The 13,273-nt window shown below is 53.0% G+C and overlaps 1 protein-coding gene across 4 annotated transcripts; it reads left to right on the top strand.

Annotated features, from left to right (window-relative positions):
* Positions 1 to 13,273, top strand: PTPN7 (protein tyrosine phosphatase non-receptor type 7). Of its 4 annotated transcripts, none has more exons than XM_060178538.1 (10): positions 1 to 84; positions 964 to 1,133; positions 1,563 to 1,746; positions 2,013 to 2,097; positions 3,331 to 3,407; positions 4,944 to 5,081; positions 5,384 to 5,494; positions 7,723 to 7,889; positions 9,091 to 9,199; positions 11,609 to 13,273. In XM_060178538.1, the coding sequence occupies exons 2-10, from the start codon at positions 1,012 to 1,014 to the stop codon at positions 11,828 to 11,830; spliced, it is 1,215 nt and encodes a 404-aa protein (XP_060034521.1). In that variant the 5' UTR covers positions 1 to 84; positions 964 to 1,011; the 3' UTR covers positions 11,831 to 13,273. The 4 variants fall into 4 exon arrangements, with proteins under 4 accessions (XP_060034521.1, XP_060034522.1, XP_060034523.1 ...); XM_060178539.1 differs by lacking the exon at positions 1 to 84 and adding an exon at positions 147 to 583 and having other exon boundaries at positions 11,630 to 13,273; XM_060178540.1 differs by lacking the exon at positions 1 to 84 and adding an exon at positions 147 to 583 and having other exon boundaries at positions 9,086 to 9,199.

Here is a 13,273-nt window from a genome sequence, read left to right as displayed (position 1 = left end):
CTGGCTTCCTGAAGCCTCCTCAGCCCTCAAAGACAGACAGACAGACAGCTGGCAAGAGGCGGCCTGGGCCACACAGCTGCTTCAGTAAGTACCTGACTGAGAATGGGCCTGGAGCCTCAGGGCTGGGGTGGAGGGAACTCAGCAGAGATGGAGGAAGGCACCTCCAGGAGCATGAGTGACACAGAGCACTGGGGCTGCGTCCCAGTGTCCCCAGAGTGGCAGGTGAACGGGGTGCTGTGGGGAAGCAGAGGCTAAGGATCCCGCTCTTGTGGGAGAGCTTGGCCCTGCCACCACATCGGGGGGGCCTATGTGTCCTCGCCCCTGTTGTTGTTGGGCCCAGAGCTCTGCCCCCTCCCCGGACTCCTATGAACCTCAGAAGTGTGACCTTGCTTCTGGAAGATGGAGATGCCCCCACCCAAGAGCTGCCCCACTACGTGCCCCCTCTTGTGCCCCCAGTGGTGGCCTCCCCAGGCATGGTCGTGCAGGGCTTGGTGAGGCCACTTCCTGTGACGGTTGCTGAAGCGGGAGGTGGGGGAAGGGCAGCAGAGGAAGGAAACACCCCAGCCTGCCTCCTTGGACAGGGGTACCCCAGAAACAGGGAGTGAACTTGGGGGCAGAGCTGCCAGTGGTGGGACAAGATCCTGGGGGGACCAGCTGTCTACCATGACTGGGGCCTAAACCAGAGGTGCTCCGGGGAGCACTCCTGTCCCTCCCATGCAGAGCCGTGCTGCTGTTTCCTCCCTCACTTGGTTCCCTAGTCGGAGCTCAGCACAGGGGTTCAGCAACCCTGACTCTTTCCACACCCACATCCACAGATTCCATTCTTGTTCTGGCCCTAGACTCCCTGCACTCTGGGTCCCACTGTAGAGAGCCTGTGCTCCACGGGTTTGGGGGAGAAGCAGCTTTGGCAGGGCAGAAGGTAGTAGGACTCTGGGAGCCATCAGTGAGGCCCCTGTGTTGCAGGCACACCTCATGGCTGAGTGAGCTTCCCTGAGCCCAGCACTGCCCAGCATGGTCCAGGCCTGTAGGGGGCACCCCACAGCACAGCCTCCCACCTCCTCACCAGGGGCCACCATGGCCCAGCCATCTCCCGCCAAAGCACCCGCCAAGAAGCACGTGCGGCTGCAGGAGAGGTGAGCTCCTTCCTGGGTGGGGGCCTTCTGGGGTCACACACCCCTCTGGCCTCCTGGCCCCTGGCTCCTAGCTCCTGTCCTTTCCCTTCCCTCCAGCTCTAACCACTGAGCCCTTCAGCAAGACAGGAGAATAATATGCTCATTTGCATTTCGTTTGCATATCACTTTCATTTGGGGGTGGCTGAGTTGTTTGCCAGCCTTACAAAGCCCTCCCAAATGTGCCCCAAATTCTAGCCCCTGGAGCTGGGCTGGGGACCACTTTGGGTCTAGACGTAGGTGGGAGTTTAAGAGATCTCGTCAGGCCTGGGAAGAGCAGGGCAGCTGGAAGGAGCCTTGAGTTCAAGGCTGCACAGTTCTCAAGGGAAGAAGGTGCACAGCAGGGTCCAGGGAGCAACCTCCTAATGGCAAGAGTCCTCTGGGGACCGGCAGGCGGGGCTCCAACGTGTCTCTGATGCTGGATGTGCGTTCCCTGGGCGCTGTGGAGCCCATCTGCTCTGTGAATACCCCCCGTGAGGTGACACTGCACTTTCTGCGCACGGCTGGACACCCCCTCACCTGCTGGGCCCTGCAGCACCAGCCCCCAACCCCTCAGCAGCTGGAAGAAGAATTCCTGGTAAGAACTTGGGGTCCCTTCCAAGTCATGCCTTTCATTTTGTCCTGGGCTCCAGGAGCCATGTCTCCTGGGATCTTGGGAAAGAGAACCCCAATAATCAAGGGAGGTGAGTGCTCGTGTTTCCTCTTCTGCCCTCCATGCCATCGGGTATGATGCCAAGAAATGGGAGGGGCAGGAGCCAGCTCTGTTAAAATAAAGGGGCGCAAGAAGACTGCTGAGGCTGGGAGGGGGTTCTCAGCTGCTCTTTGTCTCCTCACCCTTGCTAGAAGATTCCCTCTAACTTCATCAACCCAGAAGACCTGGACATTCCTGGCCATGCCTCCAAGGACCGCTACAAGACCATCTTGCCAAGTAAGAAGGTGGCAGGGCTGAGGGATAGGCTGTCAGGGGGCTATCCCTGGGGCTGGGGAAGTTTCTGGTAAGAAGTCCCACCTCTGGCAGGGAAGTATCAGTTACATGTGTGTGGGGGGGGGGGGTGTCAGGGCTTAGGGGTCAGGGGTCAGGGGAGACACTGCCCCAAGCTTGTACAGAACTCCATTCTTTCAGTGGCCACAGGAAATGCGTGCTAAGGTGTCATTGTTCTGATCTGCAAATTGGGACACTGAGTTACAGAGTCACAGAGCAAGAAAGGTCACACAGCCAGAGCATAAGGGTCCTCAGGGTGGTCCCCACTCTCAGGTAGAGGCAGGAAAGAGACAAGACACATGACTGGAGAGGAGGGTTACAGGGTGGAGAGGGGTTGACACTGTAAACACCTGTACTCAGGGAACAGCACTTGTCCTTTTTCTGACCATATGGCCCATGACCTTAAGGCCCTTGGGGACCCCCTTTTTCCCCCACCCTCCCCCTGGGCACAGTCTTATCTGGCTGGCTCACCCCCAGCATCTTCCAGTGGCAAGGTCTTAAATGCTCCAGCCCACTCTAACCCTCCCAGCATCCAGCATGTGCGTGGGTCAAGGGCTATCAGCACCCATGGGTGGGGGGTGAAGGGTGCTGAGAGCAGTTCTTCCTCTGGGCCTCATTCCAGCCAACCCAGAACCCCCCATGGAGGGGAAAGTCCTGTGGGTCTGAGATTCCCCAAGTCCCTCTGTCCAGCACCAAGCCGGCCCAAGGAGAAGAAGCTACCTCCCCCTCCTCTCTCAATTTCTCTCTGTCTCTCTCCAATAATAAATAAATATATATATAAAAAAGAAAAAGTGAACCCCTCTTCTGCAGCCTCTCTTTCCCTCTTCCTATTACTGTGATCTCTCCCGGGTTGCTGACCTCAAGGCTAGACTCACAGTAACTTCACACTAACTAGTTCTCTGCTTTCTGCCCTTCCCTCACTGCTCCAGTGCTCACAGCACCACCCAGGTAACCTTCCTAAGGCATCGATGTGAGCCTGTCTCTCCTGTAGCTCCCTCTTGTCTACACATGGTGATATGTGCACTTAACCTGGTGATCCACCTCCCGGCCTCCTCTTGTCTACACATGAAATAATTCAGTAGGGATTGGGCCACCTGCTACTCACAGGGACTCTCCCCTCCAGCCCTACTGGCTAGTCACCTTTTGACCTCTGAGCTCTGCTAACTGTTTACTTCCTAGATCCTCAGAGCCGTGTCTGTCTTGGCCGGGCTCAGAGCCAAGAAGATGGCGACTATATCAATGCCAACTACATCCGGGTGAGTGACCTGGCTGCAAGGGCAAGGAGGTAGGGGCTGTGTCTGAAGGGACCCCCAACATGATCTCTCTCTGTCTCCCTGTGATTGGAAGCTGGGGAGCCTGGGTCTCCCCACTCTAACCCCTACTGCTGAACCGAGATGGGCACTGAGCAGGTCTAAACACAAGCCTAGAAGAAGAGCAAGCCAGTGGGAAGCAGTGCCCCATCACCTCTACCCTGCCAGCCTTCAACAGGGCAGGAAGTTGGCTTCTCTGGGGCTGATCAATTCAAAAGTCTGAAGAGGCAGTGCAAGTGTGGATGGAGCTCAGTTTTCCCTCTTAACTGCAGTCTTAACTGCACACCCTGCCCAGCCCCTCTACTGTGGCCCTCCATCCAGCTTTGAGAAACAGCAGGCAAATTGGGCTCCTACCCCAGCTTTCACCTCTCTTGCTCCCAAGGATAAGGGAAAGCACTTCCCTCTATTGGTCGCAATGGATATGACAGGGCTCAGTACGAACAGGTGCAAACGTCAGCCTGGCTCTGGGAAGGGAAACCTGACCTTCATTTGGGGGCAGAACCCAGGTGAGCGGTAGCCTGGAATTCACCATCCGCCTAAGGAGCGAGTAGCCAAGGGCACGGGACAGGAGGAAGAAAGACTGACTAGAGTGTGATATATCTTGTTGCTAAATAAATGAGTAATAAGTAAAAGTGAACAACTGTTGGTCAACGATGTTTTCTCCTCGTTTTATATTGTTTATTTATTTTTAATATTTATTACTATTTTTTATATTTACTTATTTTCCCTTTTGTTGCCCTTGTTGTTTTTTATTATTGTTGTATTTATTATTGTTGTTATTGTTGTTATTGATGTCGTTGTTGTTAGCTAGGACAGAGAGAAATGGAGAGAGGAGGGGAAGATAGAGAGAAGGAGAGAAAGACAGACACCTGCAGTCCTGCTTCACCACCTGTGAAACGACTCCCCTGCAGGTGGGGAGCCAGGGGCTCAAACCGGGATCCTTATGCTGGTCCTTGCACTTCGGGCCACGTGTGCTTAACCCGCTGCACTACTGCTCAACTCCCTAATTATTTATTTCTAAGAGAGAGAAAGAGAGAACCCAAGCATCACTCTGGCATAAGTGGTGCCAAGCTCACACCCAGGACCCTATTCTTCCAGTCCTGTTCCCCCCACCCATGCCACCTGCTGTTACAGCTGTTCCCTTATTTTGAATGGGCAGGAAGCGGCAGAGGAGAAAGGGGAAAGCCATCTCCAGTTTGCTTTGTCCAGTGCACAGGACATTATTGTGCCCAGTTTACAGATGAGGAGACTGAGGCTCATGGAAGCTAGGTGCCCTGTTGGGGGAGGGCATTTCTAGTGAGCAGAAGAACTGATATTTGAGCCCAGATGTTCTCCCCATGTCCTTTCCACTGCGGGGCTTCATGCACATATATGTCTGCATGCTTCCTCCACACTTCAGCCTGCTCCTAGAACCCGTGGAGAGAGAGCCCCCCAGTACCCTGCTCTCACAGCTTTTCTGCTCCTCTCTGCACCCGATTCCAGGGCTACAATGGGCAGGAGAAGGTCTACATCGCCACCCAGGGCCCCATGCCCAACACTGTGTCGGACTTCTGGGAGATGGTGTGGCAGGAAGAGGTGCCCCTCATTGTCATGCTGACTCAGCTTCGAGAGGGCAAGGAGGTAGGAGGAAGGGAAGGGTCCTCTGGGAGCCCAGGAAGGACAAGGACCCCCCCACACACACACACACACACACAACTGGCTGGCTGTCAGCTCTCCCCAGGGAAGGATCCACAGCCTGGATGTGGGATGGGAGCACTTCATCTGCCAGAGAAGTGAGCCCCCAGCCCCAGTACTGGCCTGGGCAGTGCCAGCCCCTCTGGGTAGTGGGGGGTGTGGAGAGTACTCCTCTCTGCTTTCTGCTGCCCCCGCCCTTGCTACTGCTGGCAACACTTCCCCCTGACTCCCAGCTCCCTCCCTCCTAGAAGTGTGTCCACTACTGGCCCATGGAGGAGGACACCTATGGCCCCTTCCAGATCTGCATCAGAGACATGAAGGAGTGCCCAGAATACACCGTGAGGCATCTCACTATCCAGGTAGCCCTCACGGGCAGGCCAAGCTGCTCCCTGGGATGTGGGTTCATGCAGACCCATTTCCCCTGAAAGCCAAGCTCCCTCATCTCTAGGTCCTTCAGACATAGAAGGCAGAGAAGCCAGGGCTCTGCCCCCAGTGAGAAACTTCCCGAACAACCCTGGTCTGTGCTGATCTGACTGGCTGAGGACAAGTGGGGCCTTGAGTCCCATGGGAGGAGCCACTGTAGGTCCAGAGAGATGTAAAGTGACCCCCATGCAGTGCTCTTGACAGACCTACTCCTGGGGGGTGGGGGGGCACTCATATTTTTTCAGAAGTATTTTACCACCAACTCATTACCCTCGAGACATCTGGGTAATGACAAGATAAGAAGACAAGATGTCACTGTCCTCATTCCCTTTGTCTCTCTCAAGGAGGACAAAAGAGCCTTTCCTTTCTAAAATGTTTGGGAATATAGATAGTTTCCCCTTTGATAGAGTCTTGGGACTCTCCAAAGACCCAGGGCCACTTCATACAAACTACCAACAATCAGGGCTGGTTATGCAAACAGACTCTGGTGCCTGAGACTCTGAAGTCCCAGGTTCAATCACGGCATCACCATAAACCAGAGCTGAGCAGTACCCTGGTAAAAAAGAAGAGGAGGAGAAGGAGAAGGAGAAGGAGAAGGAGAAGGAGAAGGAGAAGGAGAAGGAGAAGGAGAAGAAAGAAAGAAAAGAAAGAAAAGAAAGAAAGAAAGAAAGAAAGAAAGAAAGAAAGAAAGAAAGAAAGAAAAGTAAGATAGAGGGGCTGGGTGGTGGTGCACCTGGTTGAGCACATGATACAATGCGCCAGGACCCAGGTTCAAGCCCCTGGTCCCCACATACAGGAGGAAAACTTTGCGAATGGTGAAGCAGGGCTACAGGTATCTCTCTGTCTCTCTCCCTCTCTGTCTCCCCTTCCTCAATTTCTATTTCTATCCAATAAATAAATAAAGATAATAAAAAAGAAGAGTGGTCCAGGAGCTGGTGCAGTGGATAAAGCATTGGATTAAGCATTGGATTCTCAACCATGAGGTCCTGAGTTCGATCCCTGGCATCACATGTACCAGAGTGATGTCTGGTTCTTTCCTCCTATCTTTCTCATGAATAAATAAATAAATTCTTTTTAAAAAAAATAAATAAGAAGAAAAAAAGAAAGGAAGAAGGAAAGAAAGGAAGGAAGGAAGGAAGGAAGGAAGGAAGGAAGGAAGAAAGAAAGAAAGAAAGAAAGAAAGAAAGAAAGAGATGAAAACAAGGCCACCAAGCATCTCTAGAGTGCTCAGAGAGGCTGTGATAGGCAAAACCCAGGGTCTGCTTGTGCAGGGAGGAGGCTCAGTGGGTTGAGCACATGGTTCAAGTGTGTGAGGCACTGGGTTTGATCTCCAGTGCTGCACATGACTAAAGGGAGCTCTGGACTCTCCTAAGTAAATGCATCTTTTAATTGCAAAATGAAACAAAATTTTTTAGAAAATGGTGAAGGCAATTTTTTTCCTTTCTCTTCCAGGGCTCCCTCCAAGTATAATCCCACTACTCCTGGGCTGATTTTTCCTTCCTTTTCACTTCAGATAGGGAAGTAGACAAAAGGGAGAGAGGGAGGACACCAAGGCACTGTTCCACATCTGTGGTGCTGCAGAACTGTCAGGTGGTGTCGGGGCTCCAACCCGGGACTTTGTGGTAAGACAGCAGCCCTACCAAGTGAGCTGTCTCCCAGTCCCTACATCATGTTCGGTTTTGTTTTAATCCTTCATCATCTTCTTCCTCTTCACCTTTCACTCCCTCTGTTTCCTCGTGCTGCCTCCAGCTCTCAACATCCTCCTGGGGCCTCTGCAGAGCTGACAGCGACCTCCAGGGGTTCTTCCCATGTGCCCCTGTGCACATCTGCACAGAGGAGATGGGGGTACAGGCATCCAGCCATCCTTTAGTTTAGGGGCCCCCTTAGGCGTCCTGGCTATCTCTGCTGCTCCCCTGCCTCATGCTAGGTGCCTCCACAAGGCCCCATTTACTGGAAGACGCTGAGGGTTAGGGACTTGCCCACAGTCATGTGGAAGAGCCAGGATTTTAACTCTGGTCTTGCCTTGCTCCCTGGACAGTGCTTCTTGTAGCATTTGGGAGGAAGGAGAGCTGGAGTAGAGAGCTGACCTGGCCTGCTGGGGTCTGTGACTGTCCCTGGGGGCCACACCAACTCTTACCTTCCCCTGGCATCATCCCCTTTCCAGCTCCGGGAAGAGTGCCGGGCAGTGAAGCATGTTCTCTTCTCTGCCTGGCCTGACCACCAGACCCCCGAGTCGGCCGGACCCCTGCTGCGCCTGGTGGCTGAGGTAGAGGACGGCACAGGGACAGATGGACGGCCTGGCAGCTCGGGGCCCATCGTGGTCCACTGCAGGTAGGCCTGAACCCCACAGCCCTGAAGGCACCCGCTCCCCTATCCTCCCCTCCCCACCCCTTCCCACTGGTGTCTCCCAAGACAGGGCCTGGGCAGAGAGGAGGTGGGAGGGCTGGGCTCCTATCCAGGAATCTCTATGTCACCCCATCAGTGGCCTATAGACATAGGGTGTCCAGACTAGGCATTCAGGCTCAGTCCAGAGAGGGCATGTGCCCACCCCACCCCCCGCTTGCTGGTGTGTGTGGGAGATGGGCAAGGCCCCTGTGGTCTGGAGTCACTCAGTCATTCCATGAACGTGAGTAGCACATCACGTGAGTAGCGGTGTCAGGCGCTGAGGAGACTGTGAGCGAGACTCTGTGGTTTCCACCCTGACACAGACAAGCAGTCTGGCAGCAGATAAAACAGTTAACATGGCACAGTGGGGCAGAGTTGAAGCTGGGTGTGGGGAAATGAGCTAGGTAGGTGCCCCTACCTGTAGCCAGAGGAGGTTCCCCAGGAGGAAAGACCCCAAAACTGAGACCTGAAGGGTGGATTAGGCAGGAGTGGGGGTGGGGTGTCCAGGCAGCTGGGCAGCATTGCAAAAACCCCTGGGTTTTTGTTTTAAGCGTGGGAAGGTTAAGAGTGGGTTCATTCAGGGGTTCCCACAAGGAGACTCCTGAGGAAGCAAGGCCGAAGCTGGTTCTGAAATGGAGGAGTGGAGCAAAGTAAGGGGTGGGGGAGGGCAGAGTGTCAGCAGTTTTAGGAGTGCTGGGAGGAAGCCTCCCCCAGATAAGGCAGCTCAAGGCCAGGAAGATGGTTACAAGTACCAGAGGGCTGCCTGGAGAAGGCTCAGTGAGAGGCCAGGGAGAAAAAGGGACTCACCCCGTGAGGTGCTGCAGGCTCCCTGCACCCCATTTCCTCACCCCCCTATAAATAAGGGTGCCCTTGGTTCCTATCAATTTCCCATTTTGGGACCTGTCTCTGTGATCTTCAGTCACCTAGACCCCACACACCTGACTCTCCTGATTCCCTGACCCCACTTACCTGGCCACATGCCCCTCCCCAAATCACCAGATCCCCCATGGCCTCCACTCACCTGACTCCATGTCCCCCACTCACCTGGCCCTATATCCCCCCACTTACCTGGCCCCATGGTTCCAGCCCCCCCCCCCCGTGACCTCCCCTTTTTTCTTCTCCTCACCCCCGGCTGTGTCCAGTGCAGGGATTGGCCGTACTGGCTGCTTCATCGCCACCAGAATTGGCTGCCAGCAGCTGAAGGCCCGAGGAGAGGTGGACATTCTGGGCATCGTGTGCCAACTGAGGCTAGACAGGTGGGTGGCTGGGTGTGAACAGGTCCAGGAGTGCACAGTGACACCCACAGTACCTGCGGGCACTGCAACATAGGCACCAATTGAAACTAAGACCCAGGAAAGAATCTCTATTTAGGATTCTCACTTGGTAGCCTAGAATTAAATACATCACTCCATGAGTGACACCTTCAAGAGGTTTTTATTTTATTTTTTGGGGGGGTATGGGGTGAGTTTATCTTGGCTGTCCCAAGTGCCCTACTCAGAGAAAAGATGGAGAGGGGTAGAACATGGAAGGTTCTAGATAGTAGGCTCCACAAAGGGGGCCGTCTGGAATGCAGATGCATCTCGTGGAATCATCAACTGTACTTCCTGAGTCCTTCATTGCTTTCTGGGTTTTTTTTTTTTTTCTTTATTGGGGGATTAATGGTTTACAGAGGACAGTAAAATACAATGTTTTTTTTAAGATTTATTTATTTATTTAGAGAGACGAGAGAAAGGACTAGAACATCACCCTGGCACATGTAATGCCAAGGATTGAGTTCAGGACCTCATGCTGAAATACCCTAGTAACTTCACCATCTCCTGGGCTACTACCTAATTAAAGGTTATTTATTTATTTATTTATTTATTTATGCCACCAGGGCTCATTGCCTGCACAACAAATTCACTGCTTCCAGTGGCCTTTCTTTTTTTTTCCTTTTGATAAGGAATAGAGAAGTTGGAAATGGGAAGAGGAGATAGAGAGGGAGAGATAAAGAAAAATACCTGCATCACTGCTTCGCCTCTCATGAAGCTTTGCCCCTGCAGATAGGGGCTGGGGCCTTGAACCTGGGTCCTTGGGCATGGTAATGTGTATGCTCAACTGGGTACATCAATGACCAGCCTACTTATTTATTTATTTCTTTACTGGATAGAGACAGACACTGAGAAACAGAGATATACCTGCAGCAGTGCTTCGCTGGCTGTGAAGTTTGCCCTTGCAGGTACAGGCAGAGAGGGAGTGTACTTGAACCCAAGTCCTTACACCACCCAGCTCCTCCTCCATTTATTTATTCTAATATTTATTTGCCCATTTTATGAAAGAGAGATCACAGTCCCACTGAATCATACACAGTGCCAGTGGGGTCAAACTGGGTCCTTATGTACACAAGGCATGTGTCTCCCTGACTGTTTCATTTCCTTATCTAAAGAAAAATTATGAGCCCTTCCCCTAGTGGGCGGTTGGATGGGGTGGATTAACATATACCAAAGTGCAACTCAGGAGATGGTGCAGTGGATAAAGCATGAGGTTCCAAGTTCAATCCCTGGCATTGCACATAACATGGTGCAGTTCTGGTTCTCCATCTGAGTGTGCGTGTGCGTGTGTGTAAATGTAACGCACAAACATATTTTGGGAGCACAAGAACCAACTGTATACATGTTTAGAATCATTCCTTTTACCTTTAGGACTATTAGGGCTCAGGAATCTCCTTGGCCTGAGGAATTAGTTGGGCTATTTGGGCATTTCCTGGGCATAGCCAGGCACAGGGCTCCACCCTGATGAGGGGGCTTCCTGGGGTGGATGAGTTAGAGGGAGGCAGCATGAAGGAGATAGGGGCCATGAAAGACGATGAAGAGATGACAGGCTTGAGGGGGTCAGGATCTCACCATAGGTCTGTTAGAAAGCAGGACGAAAAAACAACAAGGGCAACAAACAGGGGATAAATAAATAAATGAATATATATTTTTTTAAGTAGGACAGGGGTGGCTGAGCGGTAGTGCAGCAGGTTAAGCGCATATGGTGCAAAGCACAAGGACCCACATAAGGAGGTCTGCAGGTGTCTTTCTTTCTTTATTTATTCCCTTTCATTGCCCTTGTTGTTTTATTGTAGTTGTTGTTGTTATTGATGTCATTGTTGTTGGATAAAACAGAAAGAAATGGAGAGGGGAGGGGAAGACAGAGTGTGGTAGACAAAGATAGATACCTGCAGACCTGCTTCACCACTTGTGAAGCGACTTCCCTGCAGGTGGGGAGCCGGGGGCTTGAACCGAGATCCTTACTTGGGTTCTTGCACTTTGCGCCACATGGTCTGAACCCACTGCGCTACCATCCAACTCCCCTAGGTGTCTATCTTTCTCTCCCCCTCTCTGTCTTCCCCTTCTCTTTTGAGTTATCTATCCTATCCAATAATAACAACAATAAACAATAAGGGCAACAAGGGGGGGTAGCCTCCAGGAAGAGTGAATTCGCAGTGCAGGCATCGAGCCCCAGAAATAACCCTGGAGATGAAAGAAAGAAAGAAAGAAAGAAAGAAAGAAAGAAAGAAAGAAAGAAAGAAAGAAAGAAAGAAGATGGAAGGAAGGAAGGAAGGAAGGAAGGAAGGAAGGAAGAAGGAAAGAAATGGAGGACCTGGGCCTTTTGAGGGCCCTGGGTGCCTCCTCCACTCACAGCATGTGTACTTCTGCCCACAGGGGGGGCATGATCCAGACCTCAGAGCAGTACCAGTTCCTGCACCGCACCCTAGCCCTGTACGCTGCCCAGCTGCCGGGAGAGCCCAGCCCCTGAGCCCTCCACCTACCACTGCCCAGGCGCCAACTCTCCCCAGATCTGGGAAGCTGGGTCTGGGTCTGCGGACAGTGAGTCTTATGAACTGGGGAATCCCCCCTGGGTGACATGAGGAAGAGGTGCCCCCATGAGCAAGGATGGGGCACAGATCCCAGGAGGCCACTGTTCATAGTTCTCTAGTGGCCCCAAATGGACAGTGGGGGACATGTCCAGGTCTCTCTGGACTAAAAGATGGAATTGGCATTAAGACAGGCCTGACTGAGAAAGAAGGTACCCTCCTGGTCTTCTCTAAAATGCCTTGCTGGGACATGGATATGAAGAGCATGGCTGGTAGGTGGAGCAATCCCAGAGGTTTCTAGAAGTCATCCGAACTGTGACCCTTCCCTGGGTTTGGAGACCTTGCTGGTGCCCCGACCAGAAGCCAGCACTGAGAAGACACGAGTGCTAAGCTTGTTCAAGTTCTGAATGCCCTATAGTGACTCTCTGCCTCCTCACCCAACATCTGTGAGGGCCAGAGCCCTTCCCCCCAAAGAGGACCCAGATTGCCCCTGTGTTTTCACATATCCTGGGAGCTGGTGACCAGACCAGACAGCAAAACTCTCTGGAAGAGAGACAGTGCAGACTCTACTGAGAAGCTCAGAGGACTGCCCAGGATTCTGTGATTCCAACCATGCACCTCAGCCACTCCTGAGGGAGCCCCAAAAGCCCTTAGCCTGGCCTCCAGGCCCTTGGAAGCTGCCCTTGGTACCCCAGAAGTTCCACAGGCAGAAGAGAGAAGAGAGAAGTACAACCCTTGTTCAGAAAGAGCTGGGCCTGACCTCAGCCCCCAGCTCCCAGAAGCCCGTCACCCCCTGCATTGCTCAGCACACCCAGATCTCAGATCTCCAGGACACTGCAGGTGAAAGCATTCCCCGCAGAACTAGGGGTTCAGATTGAACTGAATGGAATCCTCCACAGCCTTCCCCACCCCCAAACAGCTAACTCCCCTCATCCAGATCAGTAACACTGCAGCTTCCAGGGCACCCCAGATTGCTCTCAGTGTTGGGCTGAGCACCCCAGGAAGGCACACAGCTCCCTGAATCCAGAGTGTGCTGCCTGCTGAGATGAAGAAAGGCACCGCTTCTCGGGAGTCCCTAGGGTCTGTCTCTGATGCCAGGAGACAGCCCCTGAGGAACTGAGTCCCACAGAACAGCTGCTCCTCCTCACCTGTGACTTCATTTCTCAGAAGATGCAGCATTAGGCCAAGGTTGATGGTCTTAATGCTTCCACTTGGCCTAGCTGCTCCTTAGAGCCTTGGGGGTGGGCTCGCTGCACCCCGCCTTTCCCTAACCCCTGTGTGAGAGAGAGCTACCTGCTCTCTGGCCAGTGACACTGGGCAGAGAGCTCTCAAGTGCTGGCCCCTGCCTGAGCTCAGGTCCCACCAGGGGGGTAGCTATGGTTTAGGTCCAAGGGCTTCATTTCCTGGTGCTTCTGCCCCAGCCCCAGCCCAGGACACAGGCACAAGCTCTGGAAAAATAACCAAATGAGAAAATAAATCCTGGATGACCAGT

The sequence above is a fragment of the Erinaceus europaeus genome, chromosome 19 (genome assembly GCF_950295315.1).
Source record: "Erinaceus europaeus chromosome 19, mEriEur2.1, whole genome shotgun sequence".
Lineage (NCBI taxonomy): Eukaryota > Metazoa > Chordata > Mammalia > Eulipotyphla > Erinaceidae > Erinaceus > Erinaceus europaeus.
The sequence above is the reverse complement of the archived record's forward strand: the minus strand, read 5'-3'. Positions and strand labels throughout refer to the sequence as shown.

Excerpts from the sequence above, each read along its gene's own strand:
- PTPN7 (XM_060178538.1), top strand. The coding sequence starts at position 1,012 with ATGGTCCAGGCCTGTAGGGGGCACCCCACAGCACAGCCTCCCACCTCC. Across the intron at positions 2,098-3,330 it reads CTACAAGACCATCTTGCCAA|ATCCTCAGAGCCGTGTCTGT; the intron begins GTAAGAAGGTGG and ends TTTACTTCCTAG. Across the intron at positions 5,495-7,722 it reads TGAGGCATCTCACTATCCAG|CTCCGGGAAGAGTGCCGGGC; the intron begins GTAGCCCTCACG and ends TCCCCTTTCCAG.